Source organism: Pygocentrus nattereri, chromosome 2 (assembly GCF_015220715.1).
Source record: "Pygocentrus nattereri isolate fPygNat1 chromosome 2, fPygNat1.pri, whole genome shotgun sequence".
Taxonomy (NCBI): Eukaryota; Metazoa; Chordata; class Actinopteri; order Characiformes; family Serrasalmidae; genus Pygocentrus; species Pygocentrus nattereri.
In genome coordinates, this window is record NC_051212.1 from 8,746,463 (window position 1) to 8,759,925 (window position 13,463).

Below are 13,463 nucleotides of genomic sequence, written 5' to 3' on the forward strand. Positions count from 1 at the left end.
TGCAGATGACACTCAGGTTTACCTCGTCCCCAAACAACTATGGTCTTCTTGACTTACTGTGTAAGTGCTTTGAGCACATCGCTTACTGTGGGAGGCACTTTGAGTTGCCTATCTGGGCTGGAGAAACTAGCACGTAACCCTGGTGTGCTTATGGACACTGGTCTTAATTTTAGCAGTCATGTCAAAGCAGTCACTAAATCAGCATAGTATCACCATAAGAGCATCAACAAGATTAAAGGTATTCTGAGTAAACCAGACCCGGAGAAACTCATCCACACCTTTATTTCTAGCAGGACTGGTGACTGCAGTGGTTGCTTTACTGGACTCCCCATAAAGACAGTCAGACGGCGTCAGTGGATTCAGAATGATACTTTACGAACAATCATTTGCATAATTCCAGTGAGTTTTCATGTAAATCATCATCTAATAAAAAAGTTGGAGCAGCATGAGACAAAGAGAGAGTTATAGCGACTTTAGTTTCCACTTCAGTCACACAAACACCAGGAGACACAAACACAGTCACGATCAAAGCGTCTTTACCAGCAGTAGCAGGTAAGAAACACCTTTAAGACTCTAAACACTGTTATTGAGAGATTTAACTCACTCAAAGTGAGGAGATTTGTTCTTTATTTTCAGGATATGAATATAAATATCTTTTTTTATTAATGTTCTCTTATTTTTTTGTTACTTTATTTTAATATATTAAAAGTAGATCAAGCTGTAGTCAAAGCAGAAGATATTTTTAAAAAAGAAAATATTTCTCAGTCTAATTGTTCTGAGGTTTTTTTTTGTTTGTGCTTCACATTAACTTTAATTTTATTTCTTCAAATTCCTACTGGACACCTTTCCTCTCTGTGCTTGTACAGTCATTTATTGTGAACCAGAGCTGTTGGTTTTAACTTACGATCTGTATTTACTTTACAAATTTAATGAGGCAAATCATCATTAATCCCACTGCTGGCCTGGAGATTTCTTTGAGTGTAAAAATTCTTTGAGTGTTTTAATACGAGGTGAGAGTAACATTAGATTCTTGGGAACTTGAGGAGGATCCATGTGAAAGTTTTAAGTGGTTTATTAAAACAGGGAAATCCAAGGGTCAAAGTTGAGGACAGAAAAAGAGGTCAAAAAAACAAAAAGCAGTCAGATGAACCATAAAGTATCCGAAAAGGCAAGAGCTAAAAACAGTCCAAAGAGCAGGCAAGAGTCAAAAATACCAACAAAGACAGGTGAGTTAACAAGGCTTGGTAAGGCAGACACTGAGGAACTGATAATACTTCGCAAAGTGTGAGTGCAACTGGGAAGTTTGTATACCAGAGCAGATTAGGGTGGAAATGAGGATGAGGTGGCAGTCATTAGGGTTGTCATGGTGACAGTGTTAAAAGTCAGGAGAGGTAGACTTTTGGTGACCAGAAGGGAGATTGCAGGCAGAGTTAGGAAAAGGAGAGGCAGACCTCTAGTGGCAAGAAGGGGGATTGCTGACAATCATATTTTGCTGATGGTAGTGTTGCTAACGTACATCAGTTCCACCTGCTGGCTTTGAAATCTGCATAAACCATATATATGAGGGCAGTCGTGGGCTGGAGGTTAGGGAACTGGCCCTGTGACCGGAAGGTTGCCGGTTTGATCCCCAGTGCTGACAGTCCATGATTGAGGTAAATGCAGAGGTGGAATTTCCCTGTTTGTGGGATTAAAAAAGTATCACTTAACTTACTGCTATTTATGCATTAGCATTAAAAGGCAGAGCTAAAAATAAATGTTTTTTAAGTCCCCGTCTCACAGCACTGTTATCTGCTGTTAACTGCAATGTTCACAGCATTTTCCTCCTGGTACTACACTGCTAAATCCTCAGCGTCAGTTTTACTCGTTTAGTGTTAAGATGAACACCATCCTAGTGTTTATAGTGTTTATATAGTGTTCATATATTTCTGATCGGTATGAACTTAAAATTACACTTTGGATAGTGTGAACATTTCAACTCACTAATAGTGTTAAATTCCTAACACTCACAGTGTTGTTTTATGACATGTAAACAGACTTTTACCACTAAATTGTGTCATTCCCTTTCACTAGGAGTGTTAATTATTGACACTCACAATGTTGTTTCACAGTGGTAAACTCTAAAAATTCTTTATCTCCATATTAATGTATGCACTGCATTTCCACCACGAATGTTTTCACCAAATATGGATGTTTTCACCAAATGTGAAAATGCTTCTAGACCTCTTGCAAGGCACAGAAAGCCAGTATGAACACTAATCATGCTATAAATCTCCTTCATCTCTGTATTTACATATGTTTCAGCCCACAAGTCATAAAAGAGAACAAGTATAAGAAATCATTAAAACAAACCATCATTTAACTCTTTATTCAGGGAAAAAATCTTCCAAGCACTGTGGGGATTGGGCTAAACTTACATATGCACAGTTACAAAGAAAATAAATAAGAAAATATACAAAAATCAGGCGAAACATTATGTCCTTGTTTCTACACTCATTGTCCATCTTATCAGCTCCACTTACTGTATAGCTGCACTTTGTAGTTCTACAGTTACAGACTGTATTCCATCTGCTTCTCTGATACTTTGTTACCCCTTTTTACCATGTTCTTCAGTGGTCAGGACCCCCATGGATGCTCACAGAGCAGGTTCTCAGAACTGCAGTAACACTGATGTGGTGGTGGTGTGTTAGTGTGTGTGGCGCTAGTCTGAGTGGATCAGACACAGCAGTGCTGCTGGAGTTTATATGTATGTAGATTTATGTCTGTGACACTCTAGAAGACACTTGTCGCCTGGACTATATGAGCTTTTTTGTGATGTCATATCTGGAGCTGCGACTGTGGGGCTGAAAATGCAGTAGCTTGTAATAGTTCGTTCTCCAACTCCACACAGACCAACTTTGGGAATTTAGTGTCGTCTCATATTCAGAGTCTGACCAAATCGGCTGTGGGTCAAATGTAATCTTAAAAGTCTCCATTTTCTGTTTGTGCCCAAAGTAAGAATTAAAAACGTTCAAATAGCTTAAGCGTCTCCTATGGCTTTCAAAGTCGTAGCTTAGCAACAGCGTCTCAGCAGAGTGATACAGTGTTTGTGAAAAACCTATAAAGTTATGGCAAAATAACAGTGAGGTTAGAACACTTCTCAACCAATCAGCTTGTGTGGCCAGAACTGACTGTTTTATAGAAGTAAATATATTTGGTTCTTGGCTTTTTAAATAGTATATTCCCGACAGTGGAAGCCTTCATGTGAGCTCATAAAAAAGCATGCAGTAATACCAGATGTGACATTAACGCAGTCAGCCCCAGAGCTAATGTAGCACTGCAGGTGCTCAGTTTACACCCAAATCAACCCCCATCAACATGGAATCATCTTCATTGGTAAAATTAACACTGATTCACACTACTGATTTTGCAGTGTAGGTAGGTAGGTATATCATGGGCTCTGCCCAATGATACATTTCATAAACTTGCTGCAAGTGCAGAAAACACATGGAACTTTCGTCACAATATAGTAGAGGTATTTCTGGAGGAAACTCAGAGTGAGTGTCCGAGTATCCGTGGTCGTCTCTACTTCTTTCTGTGATTTTCCGTCACAGATATCCCATCAAATTTGAGTCTTCCAGAAATATTTCCTCTGTGTTAAGACTGGCTTTGCAGCATTTCTGCAGATGAAAGTGTTTCCTCTGTTTGTAGTGTGTTTGTGAAATGTAATTCAGGTGTAGTCATTCTGATGAAAGTGTTTTCTGTGTTTATTGTGTCGTTGGCAGCGTGTTTGAATTTTTCTATGAATAGTGTCTTGTCAGCCACCATAGCTAGACAGAGCAAGGGAAGTTTATTTATTTAGCACATTTCATACATTGTTATTTTACAAATGAGTCATTTAAAAAGTAAAGGAGAATAGGATCATCATCATCATCGTCGTCGTCATTAACCACTTAATACAGATAGGGTCGCACTAGCAGCTGGGAGAGCAGAGAATCCCAGATGACCCTGTCCCCTGCAACTTCCTCCAGCTCATTCCCAGGGATCCCAAGCCGCTCCCAGGCCAACTTGGAGAGATAATCGCTCCAGCTGGTCCTAGGATGACCCCAGGGTCTTATCCTGGTAGGCCATGCCTGGTACACCCCCAACAGGAGGCGTCTAGGAGACATCTGAATCAGATGCCTGAACCACCTCAGCTGGCTCCTCTCAATGTGGAGGAGTAGTGGCTCTACTCCAAGCTCCTCCCAGATGGCCGAGCTCCTCACCCTATCAAATAGAGTGTAGCCCGCCACCCGACGAAGAAAGCTAATTTCCATCGCTTGTATTCGCGATCTCGTTCTTTCGGTCATTACCCACAGCTCATGACCATAGGTGAGGGTTGCGATGTAGATCGACCGGTAAACAGAGAGCTTTGCCTTATGGCTCAGCTCCCTCTTCACCACTACAGTCCAGTACAGTTACCACATTACTGCTGTCACCTGTCCCAGTCTGCAGCCGATCTCATGATCCCTCTTCCCATCACTCGTGAACAAGACCCCGAGACACTTAAACTCCTCCACCTGGGGCAAGTCCTTTCCCCTTACCTGGAGTGGGCATGCCATCCTTTTCTGGGCTAAGACCATGGACTCAGACTTGGAGGTGCTGATCTGCAAACCAACTGCTTCACACCGCTCCAGTGAGCGCTGGAGGCATCCATGTGATTCAGCCAAAAGAACATCATCTGCAAATAGCAGAAACACCACCCTCCGGCCTCCACACATAATGCCCTCCTGACCTTGGCTACAGCTTGACACCCTGTCGATGAATAACACGAACAGTAGTGGAGACAGGGTGCAACCCTGCCGCAGCCCAACGCTAACCCTGAAAGGGTCCAACTTAATGCTGAGTATATGAACATAGCTCTCTCTGGGACTACAGAGATACTCCCGAGATGACCATACTCCTGGAGGTCCTCCCACAAGAGGGAGAACGCTTCCACAATGGAGGTTTTGAACAGATTCCATTCAGACTCCATGTCCCCTACCTCCCACGGGACATGAGAAAAGCTCTCCTGGAGGTGGGAGTTGAAATCATTCCAAACGGGGGCCTCCGACAATCGTTCCCAGCACACCCTCACTATTCGCTTGGGCCTACCCAGTCTGACCATCAGTTTTCCTTGCCATCTGATCCAACTCACCACCAGATGGTGATCAGTTGACAGCTCAGCACCTCTCTTTACGCGATTGTCGAGAATATATGGTCCCAAGTCAGATGAAATGACAAAGTCAGTCATTGACCTCTGACCCAAGGAGCTCTGGTACCATGTACACTTATGAACATCCTTGTGTTATACTTGGTGTTCGTTATGGACAATCCATGCCTGGCACAGAAGTCCAATAACAATTAAAAAATTGTTCGGGCAGGCCGTTCTTCCCAGTCACGCCTCTCCAGGTCTCCCTGTCATTGCCAACATGAGCATTGAAGTGCCCCAGTAAGACAATGGAGTCTGTAGGCAGGGCCCTTTCCAGAACCCCGCCCACTCACTCCAACAAGGCTGAATACTCTGACCTGGTGTTTGGTGCATAAGCACATACAACAGTCAGAGTTTTCCTCTCTGCGATTTTAATTCACACTGAGGTGACCCTCTTGTCCACCGGGACAAACTCCAACTGCACGGCCGCCAGCTGGGCACTCGTGAGTATCCCCACTCCTGCTCAGCGCCTCTCACCCTGTGCAACCCTTGAGTAGGAGAGGGACCAACCCCTATCAAGACGTTTGCTGACACTGTGGGTGGAGGTGAGCCCAACTATATCTAGTTGATATATATTTATTTATATAGGTTGGTATATATTTACATTCCACATGCCAAGAGCCAGTTTCTGCCGAAAGGGCCTAGGCCGGCAAGGACCCCCCTGCAATCTCCCACTGCCTGTGCAGCACTGCACCGCTCCCCCATGCTGGACCTTGTGGATGGTGGGCCCACATGGTCCCCCCACGTTGCCTCTTCGGGCTGAGCCCGGCCGGGTTGCGTGGGCTGCCCGGCCACCAGGTGCTCGCCAGGGGACACTACACCCAGGCCTGGCTCCAGGGGTAGGTCCCGGTGACCCTATCCTGGGCAACGTACACTGTTTTCTGTGCCCATTTTTCATGGCGAGTTTTTGGGATCGTGTTATTCTGGGTCTTCGCTCCAGACCTGTTTGCCCTGGGAGACCCTCCCAGGAGCATATTGCTCCTGATGACTTAGCTCTGAAGATCCCTAGTCCACACAAGCCCTTCCGCCACAGCAAGGCCCCGATCCAGGAAGGAAAACATTTCATTTAAAAATCTAACTGAATTTAAATTAATTCAAATTTAAATTAGGATAATAATTTACTCCAGAATGAATTACTACTAATAATAATTGACTACTACTATAATAATTTACTACAAAATGTAGTAAATTACTAAATACATTACTAAATATAATGTCTCTTAAACAGCGTGATCTAATGTGCTGGTAGTAAAGATTGTGGAGGTGTTTAATGTGTGGATCGTGTCTCTCTTGTTATCCACAGTCATGAGTTCAGCTCTGTATCTGGTCCTGCTTTTCTCAGGTCAGTGTAGCTTCATGATCATCTGTAAAACTCTCTGCTAGTTCATTACTATACTGTCATGCTGATGAGAGCTTTCATCTCTACAGCTCTGTGGACTCTCTCCTTCTGTTGGACTCGTCAATTTTATGTGGTGAATGAAAAGAAGACCTGGACTGACGCTCAGAAATACTGCAGAGAGAACTTCACTGACCTGGCCACCATTGAGAGTCAAGAGGAGATGAACGCTCTGTTACCTGTTCTCAATGGGAAAACAGGCTATTTCTGGATTGGACTGAGACAGAAAGAAAATGCGAACAACACTGTAAGCAGGAAAGAGAGAGCAATTCATGGGCTTGTTTGAGACGTAGGCTTTGATCTCTCCTAAACTTATTTCAGTTAATAACTGTTAACTGTTAATATACAAAATGCCAAACAGATGACTGTGCATCGCTTGATGTACGTTTCCTTTATGTAGATCTAATACATTATTACCTTAATATAACTACATCTATTTATTATAATTGTTTATAGATTGATTAAACAAAACATTCATATATCTTTGATACATTTTAAACCACATTGTTTTAAATACCCTCTCCATAGATCACCACCTTATCGTGGTGGAGGGGTTTGTGTGCTTGAATGATCATAGGAGCTATGTTGTCTGGAGCAAAAGCTCCTGGTATGGTCTCCCATGGCAAACTGGTCCTAGATGACAGGCCAGACAAATTGTGATCCATAATAACCCCTATGAAAACAAGAAAGCAGGACTTGCCCGGATCAGGGTTACCGGGGCCCCACCCTGGAGCCAGGCCTGGGGGAGGGGCTCGCCAGCGAGCGTCTGGTGGCCAGGCATTCACTCATGGTGCCTGGCTGGGCCCAGCCCGAAGGAGCTACATGAGAACTTGGAATGATACCTCACTGACAGGGAAGGAGCCTGAGTTGGTGCGTGAGGTTGAGAGATACCGGCTAGATATAGTTGGGCTCACCTCAACACATAGCTTGGGCTCTGGGTCCAATCTCCTTAAGAGGGGCTGGACTTTATTCTTTTCTGGAGTTGCCCATGGTGAGAGGCGGCGGGCAGGTGTGGGCTTTCTCATAGCCCCTCGACTTGGCGCCTGTATGTTGGGGTTTTCCCCGGTGGACGAGAGGGTAGCTTCCCTACGCCTTCGGGTTGAGGAACGGGTCCTGACTGTTGTCTGTGCTTATGCACCGAACAGCAGTTCAGAGTACCCAGCCATCCTAGAGTCCTTGGGAAGGGTGCTTGAAAGTGCTCCTCCTGGAGACTCGATTGTCCTACTGGGGGACTTCAACGCTCACGTGGGCAACGACAGTAAGACCTGGAGGGGTGTGATTAGAAGGAATGGCCTCTCTGATCTGAACCCGAGTGGTGTTCAGTTTTTGGACTTCTGTGCAAACCACAGTTTGTCCATAACGAACACCATGTTTGAACGCAAGGATGTCCATAAGTGCACATGGCACTAGGACACCATAGGCCGCAGTTCAATGATTGACTTTGTAGTCGTGTCATCGGACTTGCAGCCATGTGTTTTGGACACTCGGGTAAAGAAAGGAGCTGAGCTGTCAACTGATCACCACCTGGTGGTGAGTTGGATCAGGTGGTGGGGGAAGATGCCGGTCAGACCAGGCAAACCCAAATGTATAATGAGGGTTTGCTGGGAGCGTCTGGCAGAAGAACCTGTCAGATTGATCTTCAACTCACACCTCTGTCAGAACTTTCACCAGATATCGGGGGAGGTGAGGGACATCGACTCAGAATGGGCCATGTTCCGCTCCTCCATTGTTGAAGCGGCTGACTGCAGCTGTGGTCGCAAGGTAGTTGGTGCCTGTCAGGGCGGTAATCCTCGAACCCGGTGGTGGACACCCCAGGTGAGAGATGCCGTCAAGCTGAAGAAGGAGTCCTACCGGGCATGGTTGGCCTGTAGGACACCAGAGGCAGCTGGCAGGTATCGACAGGCCAAGCAATCTGCAGCTTCAGTAGTTGCCAAGGCAAAAACCCGGGTGTGGGAAAAGTTTGATGAGGCCTTGGAAAGTGACGTTAAGTTGGCTCCAAAAAGATTCTGGCAAACCGTCAGGCGACTCAGAAGGGGAAAGCAGTGTGCCACTAGCACTGTATATAGTGGAGATGGTGTGCTACTGACTTCGACTGAAGACGTCACTGGGCAGTGGAAGGAATACTTCGAGAACTTTCTCAATCCCACCAACATGTTCTCCAGTGAGGAGGCAGAGTCTGGGGACACGGGAATAGGCTTGTCCATTACTGAGGCCGAAGTCGCTAAGGTAGTTAAGAAGCTCCTTGGTGGCAAGGCTCCAGGGGTGGATGAGATCCGTCCCGAGTTCCTCAAGGCTCTGGATGTTGTGGGGCTGTCTTGGCTGACATGCCTTTTCAACACTGCGTGGACATCGGGGGCGGTGCCACTAGATTGGCAGATTGGGGTGGTGGTGCCTCTTTTTAAAAAAGGGGAACGGAGGGTGTGTTCCAACTACAGGGGAATCACACTCCTCAGCCTCCCTGGTAAGGTCTATGCAGAGGTACTGGAGAAGAGAGTCCGGCTTATAGTCGAACCTCGGATTCAGGAGGAGCAGTGCGGGTTCGGCCCTGGTCATGGAACACTGGACCAAATCATTTGTGGCTTTGGAGAAGGCATTCGACTGTGTTCCCCGGAGTATTCTGTGGGAGGTGCTTCGGGAGTACAGGGTACATGGCTCTTTGCTACGAGCCATTCAGGCCCTGTACAAACAAAGCAGGAGTTTGGTTCGCATGGCCGGCAGTAAGTCAGACTCGTTCCCAGTGAGAGTTGGACTCTGTCAGGGCTGCCCTTTGTCACCGATTCTATTCATAATTTTTATGGATAGAATTTCTAGGCGCAGTCAGGGGATGGAGGGTGTCCGGTTTGGTGACCTCAAGGTCACATCTCTGCTGTTTGCAGATGATGTGGTGCTATTGGGGACATCAGGCCGTGAACTTCAGCTTTCGCTGGATCGGTTTGCAGCCGAGTGTGAAGCGGCCGGGATGAGTACCTCCAAATCCGAGGCCATGGTTCTCAGGCGGGAAAGGGTGGAGGGTGGGTCGGGGATGAGTTCTTGCCTCAAGTGGAGGAGTATCTCGGGGTCTTGTTCACGAGTGATGGTACAAGGGAGCGGGAGATTGACAGGCGAATGCTGGGTCAGCAGTGATGCGGGCTCTTTACCAGTCTGTTGTGGTAAAGAAAGAGCTGAGCCATAAGGCAAGGCTCTCGGATTTACTGGTCAATCTATGTTCTCACCCTCACCTATGGTCATGAGCTTTGGGTAATGACCGAAAGAACGAGATCGCGAATACAAGTGGCCGAAATGAGTTTCCTCCGCAGGATGTCTGGACTCGCCCTTAGAGATAGGGTGAGAAGATCGGTCATCCGGGAGGGACTCCGAGTAGAGCCAACTGAGGTGGTTCGGGCATCTTGTTAGGATGCCTCCTGGACGCCTCCCTTGGGAGGTGTCACAGGCAAGTCCACCCAGAAGACCCCGGGGAAGACCCAGGACACGCTGGCATGACTATATCGCCCAGCTGGCCTGGGACCGCCTCGGAATCCACCCCAGGGAGCTAGTGAAAGTGGTTGGGGAAAGAGAGGTCTGGGCCCCATTGCTTAGGATGCTGCCCCCACGACCCGAACCCCGGAGAAGCGGAAGATGATGGATGGATGTTTTAAATACCATTACACATAGCTAGTTTATAGCTTCAACTGCATGTACACCAGATTAGTGACAATGACATCTAATGATTGCTGTTATAAAGAGCTGTTCTGAATGAAGCCTAGACTTTTATTTAGTTGTCTACAATTTGTCCAGTCTAACATGAGAGTTTATATGTTCTTCCTACATGGGTTGTCTTTCTCTCTAAAACATTTCTAGTGTTTCCAAGGAGCTCCTGCAGGGCTGCCGATGACCAGTGGGGTCAACCGGGTATGCTGTCCTGAGCCTTGGATCAGGATAAGTATCTCCAAAGATACAGCAAATACAGAGAAATACATTTTAGATCTTTTCGTTATTCATGTTTATTTTCATTGTATTTCTGTTTAATACAGTGAGATGAATGAGTGTCTGTTTCGCAGCTGGTAAATATACAGCTGTTAAACCTGCCTTTTACTCCGTAAAAGAGGTTTAGTGCTGCATTATTTGAAAAATCAAAACTTCACTAAAAAGACCCTCCTCTACATACTGATTTGGCCAGTCATAGCTTAGCAACTGTAACTAGGCTCAGTCACGTCCAACCACAACAATGTTCTGCAGTGTTGTGTGTTGGGTACTTAAAAACTGGAAACCTGAAATAATTCAAATAATTCATGATGTGAAAAACAAAAATGTATTTGTTCATTAATTTGTTTGTTTATTTGAATTACAAACCCTCTCCTGCAATAACACAGACCCCACAAACCCCCACAATACAACAGCTAATCACTAAAATCCCCACAGGACTGTAAGAACGATGATTTGGTATGATATTGAGTAACGAATGCAGAAAAGATTTACTGACCAGGTATTAATTTGTCTTTAGTGCTGGACGTGGTCAGATGGGAGTTACTTCTCATACAGCAAATGGAACTCTGGGGAACCAAACAACGCTGGCACTGATAACTGTGGAGACTTACGAAGTGCAAATAGATACAGGTGGAATGATGGACTCTGCAGTTACACAAATCAATTCGTCTGCTATAACAGTGAGTCATATCAGATGATGAACTGCAGAACATCTGTTACACATCCAGTACATTTAGTTTTAATGTTTGTGTTTGGAGCAGTTTCACTGACTCAGCACTTTAATACAGATCTGAATACTGGATTCATAGAGAGACTCAATCAAACACAGAAACACAAACAGATAGAAAGACAACTGTCTGTATAATATGTCATACAGGCAAGTATTGTTCTCACCCTTCATTAGAGATTCCACTCATCCTGATTCATCAGAAGAAGACATGGAGAGAAGCTCTGAGCTACTGCAGAGAGAATCATGTGGATCTGGTTTCTGTTCACACTAAGGAAATCCAGCACTGGGTGGAAAAAGCTGTTTATTATGCCTCCACTGCTAATGTGTGGATGGGTCTGCGTCACACCTGTGCTCAGAGCTTCTGGTTCTGGGTGAGTGGATCGACTATGTGCTACCAGAACTGGGCTCCGGGGAACGGGACAGGGGTGGAAGACTGCAGTGGAGGAGAAAGAACAGGAGCGGTGCAGTCTGGGAGTAAGCAGTGGGTCAGTCTGCCAGAGGATCACAGACTCAACTTCATCTGCACTCTTAAGGGTGAGGATTATACAGAGGATTGAATATCTGTCAGTAGTTAAGTATTGATGGTGAAAGAAATACTGAATAATGCTGTTTGCTCCTTTTTAGAGACCTAGAAGAGGATGTAGGCTGTTCAGCTGGATCTCCACAGTTCAGGATCATCATGATATTTGGCAGTTATTTCTTCATCATCATGATGCTGATGCCTTCTTTATTTTTCAAAACACAACAATTCAGGTTAAGAACACTGAACATTTTCATTCTTGTAAATTTCTGTAAGACTTTTCAAAGAACACAAACCTTTAAGCCCCTGTTTTACTTAGCGCAGGCTAAAATAATGCATTATAGGTTTAAAGTAATGTGCTGTTAGTTTTATTTCTATTTTTGAATTGTATAATGTGGGTTATTGTTCTTTTCGTCTTTGCTCACTTACATAAATAAACTGGTGTAGATTCTTGGCCTGTATTGAGAGAATTCCACCTGAGGACATTAGTATGAAAGCCCATTCTCAGCATGTTGTTTTGACTTTAAATAAACTGCTTAAGTAAACTGCCATTATTATGCAGTCAGTGTTTTGAGATGAAAATCTAAATAAATCTAAATTATATACATATTCACACACATACTGTATACACACAAGTATTGGGACAACTACACATTACACCTGCAGTAGCTTTTATGACAATCCATTCTAAACCCATAGGCATCAATATGGAGTTGGTCCTTCTGTGCAGCTCTAAGAGCTTGTACTCTTCTGGGAAGCTTTCTACAAGATTTTGGAGACTGGGAATATTGGCCCATTCATGCAGAAGAGCATTTGTTGAGTGTCTGACCTGACTGTAAATTAGCCACTGTTTATACAAGAACATTGACTGTGACCCAACCAACCTCAAAGGTGGACGGAGGACGGAGCCAAAGAATTGAAGAAAACAAACCAAGATCTAACCTGCCTAGCCAAGTCTAATCCTCACCACAGTACAGCAGGTGGCACTCGCTAGGTGCACCCAACTTGCCTGTCCGCACATCGCGATGGGGGAGAGAAAACAGAGAGGGCGAGAGAGCTAGAGAGGGAGCACAGGAGAGTAACATTACTGGCTACATTACACTGCTAGAGTAGCACAGCTTGACATTATGGCCAACACCAAAAGACTCATGCGCAGTAAATGCTCTCACACATGACTAGTATCAGGTGAATCCTTTTATCCAAGGCCCACCCCTCAGCAGAAAGCAGCCATCTGGATTGGTGGACAGAAGAGCACAGCCAAGCCATCGACATCCACATTGGTCCATTGCACACACACCTGCACAGCGATCTGGTTGGGTAAAAGGGGAGAGAGTAAAAGAGAAAAAGAAAAATAAACATGCGTGCATCACAGGCAAGGATGTTACATCACATATCAGACCGTGCAAAGCAGGTGGCCTTGTGGTCATTATCAACATGCAGGTCAGAAAGAGGAACGGACACGTCCAGTTCTACTGAATGCGTGTTCCTGGAATGCAATTGTAGCGCAGGGCTCACTTTAAAACGCAGATGTGTGACGCTCAAGTTTACCTGTGCAAACAATAGGGGTAATCAATGGACCAGTTAGGTTCGCTCAGGGAGCAATACACACAGAAGAAATGAGACCAGAGAATGTGGAAGTTATGGAGTG

General features: G+C 45.2%; 1 protein-coding gene across 1 annotated transcript; it reads left to right on the forward strand.

Annotated features, from left to right (window-relative positions):
• Positions 1-473: 473 nt before the first annotated feature.
• LOC108415410 (macrophage mannose receptor 1-like) lies at positions 474-12,484 on the forward strand. The gene is made up of 7 exons (XM_037534054.1): positions 474-552; positions 6,510-6,548; positions 6,635-6,849; positions 10,440-10,490; positions 11,083-11,245; positions 11,470-11,829; positions 11,920-12,484. The coding sequence occupies exons 2-7, from the start codon at positions 6,512-6,514 to the stop codon at positions 11,925-11,927; spliced, it is 834 nt and encodes a 277-aa protein (XP_037389951.1). The 5' UTR covers positions 474-552; positions 6,510-6,511; the 3' UTR covers positions 11,928-12,484.
• Positions 12,485-13,463: the final 979 nt, after the last annotated feature.